The 12,390-nt window shown below is 42.1% G+C and overlaps 1 protein-coding gene across 2 annotated transcripts in view; it reads left to right on the top strand.

Moving 5' to 3' along the window:
- The first annotated feature begins 2,003 nt into the window (after nt 1-2,003).
- The window catches only part of ccdc69 (coiled-coil domain containing 69), a 61,842-nt gene continuing 51,455 nt past the window's right edge, over nt 2,004-12,390 (top strand). For both annotated transcript variants that reach the window (XM_030738607.1, XM_030738606.1), the window contains exon 1: nt 2,004-2,098. In XM_030738607.1, coding sequence (XP_030594467.1) covers nt 2,078-2,098 — 21 coding nt within the window. In that variant the 5' untranslated portion in view covers nt 2,004-2,077. The remainder of the gene's footprint in view (nt 2,099-12,390) is intronic.

Genomic DNA, 12,390 nt, shown 5'->3' with positions numbered 1-12,390 from the left:
ATGACTGGACCATGGGCCGGAGCTGATCCAGGACGAGCCTCTCCATGGTCTTCATTATGTGGGAAGTCAGTGCCACTGGCCTGTAATCCTTGACGTCACTGGGTCGCGTCATCTTCGGGACCGGAACGATGCAAGATGTCTTCCACATCACAGGGACCCTCTGAAGATCCAGGCTCATATTGAAGACATGGTGCAGTACTCCACAAAGCTGGGTGGCACAGGCTTTAAGCACCCTGGGGGAGACCCCGTCAGGGCCTGCAGCCTTGTTTTTGTGGAGTCTCTTAAGTTGTCTTAAGTTGTCTGTGTGTCTGTGTATGTGTTTGTGTTTTTGCCATAGTACCGGCAAGAATTTAAAACTACTTTCACCCCTGAATAATACTCCATAACATTAAATAAATAATAAATAATTAATTTTGTGTAAGTGTGTATAATGACTAATTTAAGGGAACTGAAGGAAAAGCATTTACATTTTACACCCTTTATATTTTAGTCAACTTAATCGACTGTAGATTTAGTTGACTATATTCTTATGATAATTTGTCAACTAAAACTAGACTAAAACTATTCAGATGACTAAATTATGACTAAAACTAAATTACATTTTCGTCAAAAGACTATGACTAAAACTAAATCAAAATTTTCTGTCAAAATTAACACTGTAAAACAGCAGCTCTCCTTTCTGAGACAGGTGAACACACACCTGTCAGGATGCTGCACTCCACCCTTCCTGCTGCTCTCTCAGCTTTATAGTGTACATGTTATTCATTTATGTCCTCTGCACTGCTGTTCTGCAGATCTCAGGATATCATTGGATATCATTTTCGCACTACCTCACATAATAAGTCCTTTTAACAGTGCTACTTTATTTTTTCACATGAAGCACAGTTACATCTTCTACAGACCTTTACACACATATGAAGTGATTAAAGGCCCACAGCGAGCTAGAGGTGTCTGGTGAACTTTGACCTTTGTTTCAGAACTGTTACAGCTCCATTGAATATTGTAAATAAGCCGGTTTATGCACAGCCTTGACCTCAGAGTAATTCCTCTGTATTTGTCTGTAGGAGTTTCCTCAGATGATTCAGGGAATTAAACCGCTGTGAGGGTCTGAGGCCAGTTGTGTAACTTAAACACGAGTTTTCTGTATTACCATAACGGTTCGCAGACAATAGAGCCGCTACTGCGCATGTCACAGTTTAACATGCCGCTGACTTCACGGGCTGTGGAAAAATACAGTGGCAGTGCTGGAGCCATGATTGTAGTGTGAATATTTTGAAGCTAGCTAGTATTAAACTGATAAGTAACATGTGTAAAGTTTGTTTTTAGTAGAGCTGTTTATTTAGTTTGTTTTTAATCTAATTTTATCATCTATACATCACATACAGTGTGGATTGAAGATAACCTGCAGGTTTATCTACTTACTTTCTCAAGGTCAGAGGTGAGGATCAGCATCTTTGCATGGATAACTTGTCCAGTGTGTGATTTGTGAAAACAAAACAAAATAAAACACGAGCTCATAGACCAAGTGTTACACACTAGATAAGACAAATAACAACATATTTGAAAAGCTTTGGGGGCTTTTCTGGATTTTTGAACTTTGCACAAATTTGGATCTAACAGAGAGTTTGAATGATTCATTGTTGTAATCCATGCAGTGTTTGCATTATTTTATCTTCTGAGTGAAGAAAAATCTATTTTTCCCTTTTGTGTGTGAATTTAAATTATCTTATTAATTTACAACCATCTCGCTTCCACAGCCAGCATCCGTGCCATTGCATTAACAGGAAGTAGAATGGCTGACCCCTGCATGGGCCCCAGAAAAAAAGTGTTTTTTCCCTGGATAAGTGAGAAAAAAATGTAGGAATGCCTGTAAGGGTGGATACGTGGGTGAATGATTGTGATAAGATTTCCTGAGTGTCCCTGGAGGCAGCACAGGTAAGCCCCGCCCTCCTGGCCGTCGGCTGCAGCGGTGCGTTCATGCACTTTTTCCGGAGTGTTTGAAAGTTGTCAACAGAGGAGCAGAAGGGAGCAGGAGAGCAGCGGCTTTAACGCGACTGCGGAGCTCGGAGGAGGAGGAATGGGCTGCACTCAGAGCAAGGTGAGGGACTCGGGCAGGAGAACCGCGAGGAACCCGCCGACTCGCACAAGTTCGCAGTGTTTTCTGATTTTCTGCCACCGGAGGCTCATTAGCAGGCGGCCGGCGGCCGGTGGCGGCGAAACGTGCCGGGAATGAGCGGCGGGGAGCGGATCGTGTGTCCGCAGCACAGCCTGTATCTTTATCTGGATTTAACCGCGTCAGAAACACGGCGGAAAATGGAGGTTTGGCGTTAAAATGCGGGAAAAACAGCGCTTTCGCCATCCTGAACATCTGTTTCTAATCTGGAGTGCTCCTTTCTGAGAGGTGACCTCGGACATTCATTTAGAAACTTCTGTGAAATCATCCTGGGCACACACTGCGCCCGTTTACGCGTTTAAAGCGGCATTACTGCGGTTTTATCACCGAAATGGGCCGCAGTGAGTCAGACTGTGTGCTCTGCTCTGCTGCGAGGTTTGATTTAAAAGAAGAAGTTTGCATTAGTTTAAAGCAGCTGTGTTCATGTACAGCGGTCAGACCAGCAGAAACCTAAACCCCTTTCTGTACATTTCCAGCTCCGTGCTTTTATTTCCTCACTCTGCTACATCGGCTTTGCGTCGCTCACAGTTCAAAAGGATGCTTATTTGTTTCTTGCTGGGCCTCTGAATCCATCCTCTGCCTGAAACAAACTGTTTCAGACAATGTTCCTCTGATTGGCTGCCCCTCCTAAGCCAAAAGTTTGAAGAGCAGGTGGGTGGGACTTCTTTGCCTGACATGACCATATTAGGGATATCCATTACCTATGACATGACATCTTAGTTTCTAGACAAACCTTCCTAATGTGAAAACTCCAAACATTATTTCCTGCTTCCTTGCAGCAGACTCCGGTGGACTGGATTGGACTCTGTCAGTCCATTTCAGTTTTTAAGTTTCTGAATGTGTCAGCACTTCATCTCCACGTGCAGCTCAGCTGTTGGTCCTTAAAGTGTCTCTGCTCTGTGTGAATCTGCCTATCCTGTGGCTGTAATTCTGTCCCACTCAGGAGTAAAAGTGAGGTTTGACAGCTGTTGTCTTGCCCTGGTTATTGATAGAAAGCGATGGTGGTACCAAAGCTTCACAAGCCTGGTGGAGGCTTGGACTTTGATATAATTGAATCTGAATCCTCTGTGATCCTGTTATTGAGGAGATTGCAGCATTTTTCTGCAGCTGAGAGCAAGATTATGCTGACAGGCTGAACCAGCCTCCTCGTTATTTACAGCGTAGATTTGCTTCCTGCTGAGATCCAGAAGAAAAGGTTTCCAGCTCCATATTTTTATTCTTGGACTATACTGGAGTAACCTTGCATGATTCACAGTTCAAAATTACCCTTATTTATCATACTGGGCCTTGGAGCATTCTATGTCTAAAACAGGCTGTTTTAGCTCCTCCCCCTTTAAGGCCCAGCTCGATTCATGTAGTATGATTGGCTAATTGTGAGATGACACAAACATTTTTTTTTGTCTTTAACAAATTTTTCCAAACATCAACTTCTAGGGCTGAAAAAAAAAATAGAAGCTGCAGTTCCTCTGGTGTCCAGCAGAGACAGCAGTGAGTCTGTCCCCATAGACACTCATGTTAAGATGTCATGTTTACAGTCTGATACAGAACATGTTTCAGTCTCTGTAGCTAATTTCCCCCTTCGTACAATGTCACAGTGACTGTGTCCGTCTTTTATCTACAGTCTTTCCTTGGGTCCACCTACGGTTATAGAAATTCTGACATGTTTTATAGCATCCCCTCTGCTAACCTGGGGTGGATGGGGCTGCTCCCAGCTGCTAGTGGACAATCCATATTTTTTGGCTTTACATCTGGGGGCTGTCATCTTTAATTTGTGTTTAGTGTGATTGATCAGTCAGACTTTTCCATCTGATTGATCTGGATAATGGAGGTCCTGATATCAATCAGCTGCAGCCGAATCCTTCGGTCAGAGCTTCAGAGTGAAAATGGTGGAGTAAATGCATAATTTGCATATTGAGCCTGGTTTAAGTACCTGCTCAGGACACGCTGCTTCATCACAGCAGCGGCTTCAGAGGCTGTTGCATAACAAAGCTGAGTAAATCTTTGATTAGCTCAGAATAGAAACGGGCGGGTTAGAGGCTCAGAGCCTGAGGAGGAAATCCATCCTCACACTGATGGCTTTAATAGCATTTCAGATTAAAGCTGACGTTTTTACACTGTTGCTCATTCTACATTGAAACCCAGAGTGACTTATGAATGTTAAAGGCACCTTAAATATTTTCTGAGCAGTGGTCACCCATATGAGAGAAGATGATGAGAGCAGTGCAGCTCTCCTTTAGCATTTTCTTCTGTAGAGCCGAAACAATAACGTTCAGAGACTATTTAAAAATCTGAATCCAGTTTAGGATCCAAATCTTTTGAAATGTCAGGAAGAACCTGGGAACTAAACATCATAGCTGCAAACCCTTCAGCACCATCCTTTCTTCCTGTGATTTACGACTACTAATGCTGCCATTTTTCAGTTTAACTAGAAGAGCAAAACTGGCACCAGTGGGTGTTTGGGCACAATAGCACAATGTTATGAGCAAAGAAAACTTTTGGTATCTGCTGATGAACATCGGTTTGATTCCTGCTTTGAGTTCATAATCTGTCTTCCTCACTGCGAGGAAGAGTCTGAGAATAATTTTTTAAGACAGCTTTATCTTTCATTTATTCATTTAAAGCTTTTTAAAACTGAAACATGATGCACATCCAAGAATATAAACTAGTTTTATTAATAAAATAATGAATGATGACAGCACCAAAGTATGAGAGCGTTTCCTGCTCTTGGTTTTTAGGTGTCATTAGCTCTGCCTTTCCGTGCTCTCTGCCTGCTCCACTCCCTGTGCAAGGAGGTGCACACGCAGTGAGGCTGAGATACGAGAGAATACGTTTCCAAAGTAACATGCTGGACACAAAGTAACCACTGACCCTTTTTACAGCCTTATTTTGGCCTCAGGACAAATCTGATTAATGTAACGATGGTGGCAGATGCGTAACACGGCATTGTTGTGACACTTCTTTAGCTGGGTGGAGGATGGGAGGAGCTGAAAAGATGTTGATCAGGTGGTTTGATCAAGGACTCTTATTTATTTCGTTTTTTTTTTTTGTTCCTTTCCTAAAACCTGTGAACATTTTGATAGTGAGGCTACAGCTCCACCATAAATGATCTTCACTGGTGCTGCTGGAGGAAACCTGAGGCTGCTCGGACTGAATCTTATAAGTTTTTATCCACACGCATGCTCCTAAATACGTTTTACAGTCTTGGTGCATCCATTCAGCTCTTATTAGCCGCAGCCTCATGGGTGAACCCATAGCTGTGATTGGTGGAAACATGTTAGCAGCTGGCCAATCATCATAATTGTTGCAGCTTTATATTTGATCACTTTTAATTACAGGTTTTCTGCCAGCTGAACAATGTCATTTATGAAGCTGTAAAATGAGTCCTTTCAGTGTTCACGCGGCTCTGATCATTGACCCTGCTTGTGTTGGTGTTCTGCTCGCCTGCAGTTTGTTTCTCGCTTTCCGGCGTCTGATTCATCCCTGTCCAGCAGACAGGTTTCCACCAGCTGATGGTCGGACAACTCTCAGAGGTTAAAGTTTTCCTCTGTCTGGACTACAGACGCTGCACAAAGAGCTGTCGACCCGGTTTAACGACGACAGGAGGAACATAACGTGGATGGAGGGAGATGTTTTGGAAATATGAGTTGGCAGGAGCTTAAAACCCGAATACCTGAACCCACTTCTGTTTGTTCAGTTTCTGCTCCCCTCACTCTGAACTTTATAGCCCTCGGCTGTGTAGTAAAACACATTTTGTCAGTCCAAATAATCAGTCCACTACACGAGCTAAAGAAACAGGAACTAATGAATGCTGGTGAGTTTAGCCTTGAGCCACTTATCAAAATGTCACAAGGAATAACGCGTATCTTTATTTAGCTTTCACTGAAACTGAATTCATAGTGACATTTTGAAGTGTCTTCTTCCTTCTCTGAAAAACCCACAAAATAAACAGTTGTATGCAAATATAAAAAAAGACTTTGTGAAGACAGGAAATGGTGTGATACTGGTTAGGATGGATTGTAAACAGATGCCCCAGTTTCTGTTAAACTGATAGATGCTACGTTTTAGTCACGTATCATAGTCCACGGCAAGAAAATGTCACTGAAGGGCGCTCTATACTGAGCTCAGTGAGCTGTGAAAGACAGTGAGTAGTAAACAGGAGTATTTTGGGTTTAGTGCTGCGTGGGTGTTTTATCGTTAATGAAATATTTCAAACAGTTCTACTCACTGATGTCATTGAGTCCTCCACCAATAACCTTTGAAAGAAGATCAATTAATTTCCTGCTTGATTGACCTGAAATTTAAATGAAGAATAACCTTCATGTTTAAAAATAAGAAAGCATGCATTGATGTTAGCAGTGCTAGCTCCTGGCTAACACCCACTTCTGCACTAAATGTGACTGCGTTCAGATTCAGCAGTTATACATCAGCTTGTTCTGACACTGCTCACATAAAACAAATCCTTTGGTTTCTGACAGGGACTAGAAAGAGAGAGCAGATTTCTCCCATATTGGCTTCTCTTCATTGGCTCCCTGTTAAATCCAGAATAGAATTTAAAATCCTTCTCCTCACCTACAAGGTCTTGAATAATCAGGCCCCATCTTATCTCAAAGACCTCATAGTACCATATCACCCCAACAGAGCACTTCGCTCTCAGACTGCTGGCTTACTTGCGGATCTTCATTCACCTCTTTTTATTCTGTTTATACCCCACTCTGTATTTAATCATTAATTATTATTAATCTCTGGCTCTCTTACACAGTGTGTCTTTTGTCCTGTCTCTCTCCCCTCACCCCCAACCTCTCATGGCAGATGACCCCCCCTCCCTGAGCCTGGTTCTGCTGGAGGTTTCTTCCTGTTAAAAGGGAGTTTTTCCTTCCCACTGTCGCCAAGTGGTTGCTTGTAGGGGGTTGTCTGATTGTTGGGTTTTCTCTTTATTATTGTAGGGTCTTTACCTTACAATATAAAGCACCTTTGAGGTGACCGTTTGTTGTGATTTGGTGCTATATAAATAAAATTGAATTTTCTTCCACTTTTCTGTACTCAGGTTGCAGCGACAGCAGCAGGTTAGGCAGGTATTCCAGACACCCTTTTCCTGGCAGAGTTTTCCAGTTTCTTCTCTGGGGTCATGAGGTGCTCCAACATAAGATATATAAGATATATCTACTCAGCCAGTTCTGGCTCTACCCTGGAGTACCCTGTGAAAGAGAGAACCTTCAAAGGGAGGTGCAGGAGCAGCAGCTCCTTCAGACTGTCTGAATTTCTCACCGTTTTCTAAAGCCGGCCATCCTGACAGAGGATGTTCATTTCAACCTTATTCTTTCAGTCACTACCTGCCACTATGTCCTGTACAGGTAGTGACATCACATCAGTGCTAACTCTGCTAACCGCTAACCCTAACCTGCTCCAATCTGCCGCTCCATCTCTGGCTAAACCAGGGGTCGGCAACCCGCGGCTCATTCAGGCTTAATCTGCGGCTCTGCGCGGCTTGTGGAAGTAAATTATAAGTATCCAATTGAAGTGCATTTTATTTTTGTCAGTTCGGTTTTTGTTGTGGTTTTAAATTGGAACAGTATTGTGATCTTGAAATATTAAAATAAAATCATTTTATTTATTTATTTTAGTTTCTCAATATATGCGTCACTCGTGGTAGCCACTACCTACCGGCTTCAGCTAGTATTTGTGGCGCTCACTGTTTTGTTTTCCGTGGAAACTGGGTTCAAATGGCTCTTTCCGGATTACAGGTTGCCGTCCCCTGGGCTAAACCAAGCAGTTACTTATAAAAATCAGTCAGCTCCTTCCACCTGACCCCCTCTGAATCAGCTGATTTTAATGTATGTAAAACCTTTCATCTGCTGTGATCACCACAGGGTGACATGGAAGTTTACCCAGAATGCACTTGGTGAATTTTTCTCCAGTAAGTTATTAGCAGCTGCATTGACATTAAACTGCTGCAGTTTATTCAGACTTGATTGATCGTCAAACTGATGCTCAGAAACTGTGACACTTGGAGTGGGCATGAAACTGATTTGGTTTCAACTTAGATGTGTCTTTGTGTCCAGTAAAATTTATGTTGAGATCTACTTTACTTAAAAAGGCAGACAGGCTCAAAAAAGATGGAAAAACACATTACAAAGTGCTAAACCTGTACACACTTCAATCTTCATAGTACAAAGGTGGAGTTTTGCATAGCTTTGCTAAATAAACTGTTTTTTCTACAATAATTTTAATCAGCTGATTCTGCAGAGGTCAGGTGGGATTATTCACGAGACTGCTGCTGGTGATGTGTGTGTATTAGAGATGAAGAATCAAAGCAGATACACCGTCTGAGCGACCCTTTGTTTCTGCTGGGGGAGGTTCAGGAGCCTAGCCCAAAACCAGGTGGCTTTTTCTACAAGGTGAAGTGTTGTTTAAACAGAGGGGAGGAATCTCGCTTCTGATTTATGGCCATTTTAAAAAGTCAGGGCCTCTACATCGCCTGCAGGAACATATGCTTCTCCTCACCACCACCTTCCTCCTCCTCCTCCTTGGAGGGTGAACGCTGTTCAAATCGAGTCCACGTTGACGTGTTTAAGCCAGAGATATTTATTGTTTCAGCTTCAAGTTTAAATAAAGAGTTAATCCAGTTTGCAGAGCTGAAAGTGTTTATATAGAGTGTGTGTGTGAGAAGCAGTGTTTCAGGGCGTGAGTGTTTGGCCTCACAGTGTTTGAGCAATGTGATGGTGTGAGGCAATACAGTAAGAATTTCAATGTGTGTTTGGATACATGCCTAAGTTAGGTGTGTGTGTGTGTTGCTGGGATTGAAGTATTGTTAGGGTTTCAACAGTGGTATTGCTAAACTACATCAGTTAAGCACTTGTATCCTGATCATTATTTTTTCTATAACGGGATAAATGATTATCTGACGTGCCCATTCCTCCTCATCAAAGCTCACTTCCTGTTAATTGTTGGGAATGAGGATTAGCAGCTGGCTTAGGGCTGAATGGTGTGACAGATCCAGCAATGACTGTCATACAGATGGTGCAGGAAAAACCAGCGATTCAGTATTTGCACACAGATGCTCCAAAACAGGGAATTCGTTTTTACTGCATTTAAAAAAAAAAAAAAAATTCAAAGCATTATCCAAGTCCACTGTACATGAATGTTTCTTTATATCTTCTTGTATCTGTATTTGCTGCTGGTCCCTTTGAGAGCAACCAAACAGAGTTACAATGACAGATTTATCTTTATGTGGCAGAATTGCCTATAAGTCGTATGATGTGCTGCTGGCTCTTTTACAGATTCAGCAGAATTTACATCACTTAATTTGCATAATTGGTCATTTGCATGTAGTTGTACTCGAGGCTGTGGGAGAGAGGAATAACGTTGTTGGACAAAAATGAAGTTAAAAAAAACAGCCTAAATAAGTTTAGAACTATAAATGAACTTTATTAAATAAAACTAAAACTCAAAAAACTGCCTTTGACCAGTGATTTATTTGTGTGACACTTAAGAATTTATCTCTTGGTATCACTTGTATGACTGGGGGTGGGGGGTCCCCTCTCTGTACCGACTGACTATACCGAACAACCGCTTGCTAATGCTAATGGCCACGGCGCTAGCTAACTGTTAAAATAGTGATCTGTTATGGTAGCTAACTGCTGAAATCCTCAGCCTGGCACGAAAACAACTCAGCAAGGCACAGCGACAGGCCATCAACTGCTGGCTAGAACACTGCGCCAGTCAGCACTCTGGGATGGGGGCGGGGCTCACGGCAGCCCCTGCTGCTTGCTAAGAACAGTAACTGCAGAATGATTGGTGCTTTCACGTGCACTCTCCAAAAGTCTCCAATAACACCAGAAAAAGTTGCTAGATTTATCGCTAGTTGTTGTTTTGAAAGGGAAAAAAAAGTCCTTAGAGGGGTCTGAAAAGTCCCTAAATATAGCGACAAAATTGCTAAGTTGGCAATATTGCTGAAGCCCCTCCCACAACTTCCCTGCACTTTAACCTTGTGGGCTTGTGAATGGAATTTCATTGTACGTATAATTAATTTTGTTGTATTTATAATGACAAAGTTCTATTCTATTCAGTTTGCTGCAGTGTGATGGGAGATAGAGATAGCAACTGTTATTCAAACTTCTAAGTGTTTGAATAGTAATAATAATAACTAGGACTTTAGCAGTAGTACTGACAATAATGAGAAGTTTGAATAACTAGAAGTTGGCGCATTTCCTAAAGCTGTTTGGAAGTAACTGTGTGTGTGTGTGTGTGTGTGTGTGTGTGTGTGTGTGTGTGTGTGTGTGCGTGTGTGTGTGTGTGTGTGTGTGTGTTTGCCCTTTTTATATCCGTTTCTGTTTTACCCAAGTTCTAGTTGCATCATCAAGGTTTATCGTCCCCTCATAGTTTGATACTTCAGCTGGTAAAAGTTTGGTTTTAAAAAAGATTTTAGGAGGGCTTTAATTAAATCATTTTGTCTTTCTGCTCCACCTTTTTCAGGTGTAGCTGCAGGTTATTACATTTAAGACACTTCATTTGTGTTAATGTTGAATAATTTATTGCATTTTTTTGCTCCTCATATTAACAGCTTTTTGCAATCAATAATCTTAATTTTTCTTTGACACACACATTCTTTGACTGATATTGGATCAGACTGCAGGTGAGTGCCGTTGAGTCCCTGCGCCAGGTGAGGCATGATCTTTGTGCAGGTATGGAGGAGGCAGGATGGCGGTTCTTTAGTTTTTAGGAGCAGGAACTGTGGTCTGTTCTGCAGCAGCAGCTGAGGTTACGTAACACACGAAAAAGAGGCAAAGTTACAGTGTCAGTCATGTGGAGACTAATGAGACGCTTTCATAACCAGCCTGGCTGGAGCCGGACCAGGACTCAGTCATTGGTTCATCATCATTTTCCAACTATTACAGAATGTTAAACATAATTCATTTAATATTTTTCATGTCTGAACAGGCTGTAGTGTAAATCAAAAATTGAAACCTTCTCTGACTCGGGTATCTGTATCCACCTCTGGGTTCATTTTTATGTGAAGGGGTAAATTTAACTTTCTCCTGAGTGCCCCAGTGCTTCTTTTTCCACTTTCACCACCAACAGTGACAGAGCAACTAGGAGCCTGCTAATCACTAACCTAATGAGTGGCTACCAGCGTAGGTTACAGTAGAAGCCACTCAAAGTTGCCGCTCCCAGCCGGCTGGAAGTCCCCCTCCTCCTTCTGGGCATATCTACTTCCCAGCATGACCACACCCCTTTCCCTCAATTGCTGAGTGTCACCAAGAGATGTTCCAGCTGTCCTTCCACCATCAGACAGATGTGCCTTCTCAGAAATGTGTACTGAAGATAAACTGATTGATACTCATGAATCCTGCTTTCTGGAATTTTTTAAAAGGCTCTTAAAAATAAACTATGAATTACTCAAAAATGGCACTTAACAATGGGTTTTATAGAGTGATGAGCACAAACTGGAAATTTTTGTTCAAATTAATCGATATGTATGGAGGAGATCAGGAGTGAGCAGTGGCAGTGAGTGTCTACAGCTGTCTGTAAAACACTGCAGGTTCTGGTTCATGGTTTGGGGCTGCATTTCATCCACTGGTGCTGAGATCTTGTCAAAAATCATTTATCAGCACAGAAAAGTCTCAAACATGCAGGCAATGCAGTAAAAGCATGCCTGGATAGAAAAACACACAATGGAAAACTCTCAGTCATGGATTGGCCTCCCCAGAGCCCAGACTTCAACATTACTGAAGCAGTGTGGGAGCATCCTGACAGTGAATGCAACAAAAGGCAGAAACATCCAAAGAAGAGCTTTGAATGACCTTCAAGAAGCCTGGAGAACTGTTCCTGAAGACTACTTCAGAAATTACAGAAAGCTGCCTCATAGAGTTCAGACTGTGCTGAAGAATAAAGAAGGTCATACCAAATAATGACTTTCAGGCTACATTTTGAACCTTATAAACGGCATTCATGTATATTTCAATAAATGGCTGCACCTGTTTCCTGTAAAATATGAAGAAATTAGAGATTTTGGAGTACTGAGCCACCAAATTAAATTGAATTAGACCAGTGCTAACTTTATGGAGGTGGGGGCAGGGAAACGGGCTGGGTGACATGACTGAGAGCAAAGCTCATGGTGCTTTCTAGAAAACGGGATGTTCAAAGACCACCAATAAAAGCCAGCTTAGAACACTTTATGAATTCCATAAATTTAAGGTTTTCCAAGTTGACATTCAGTT

The sequence above is a fragment of the Archocentrus centrarchus genome, chromosome 10 (assembly GCF_007364275.1).
Source record: "Archocentrus centrarchus isolate MPI-CPG fArcCen1 chromosome 10, fArcCen1, whole genome shotgun sequence".
Lineage (NCBI taxonomy): Eukaryota > Metazoa > Chordata > Actinopteri > Cichliformes > Cichlidae > Archocentrus > Archocentrus centrarchus.
The sequence above is the reverse complement of the archived record's forward strand: the minus strand, read 5'-3'. Positions and strand labels throughout refer to the sequence as shown.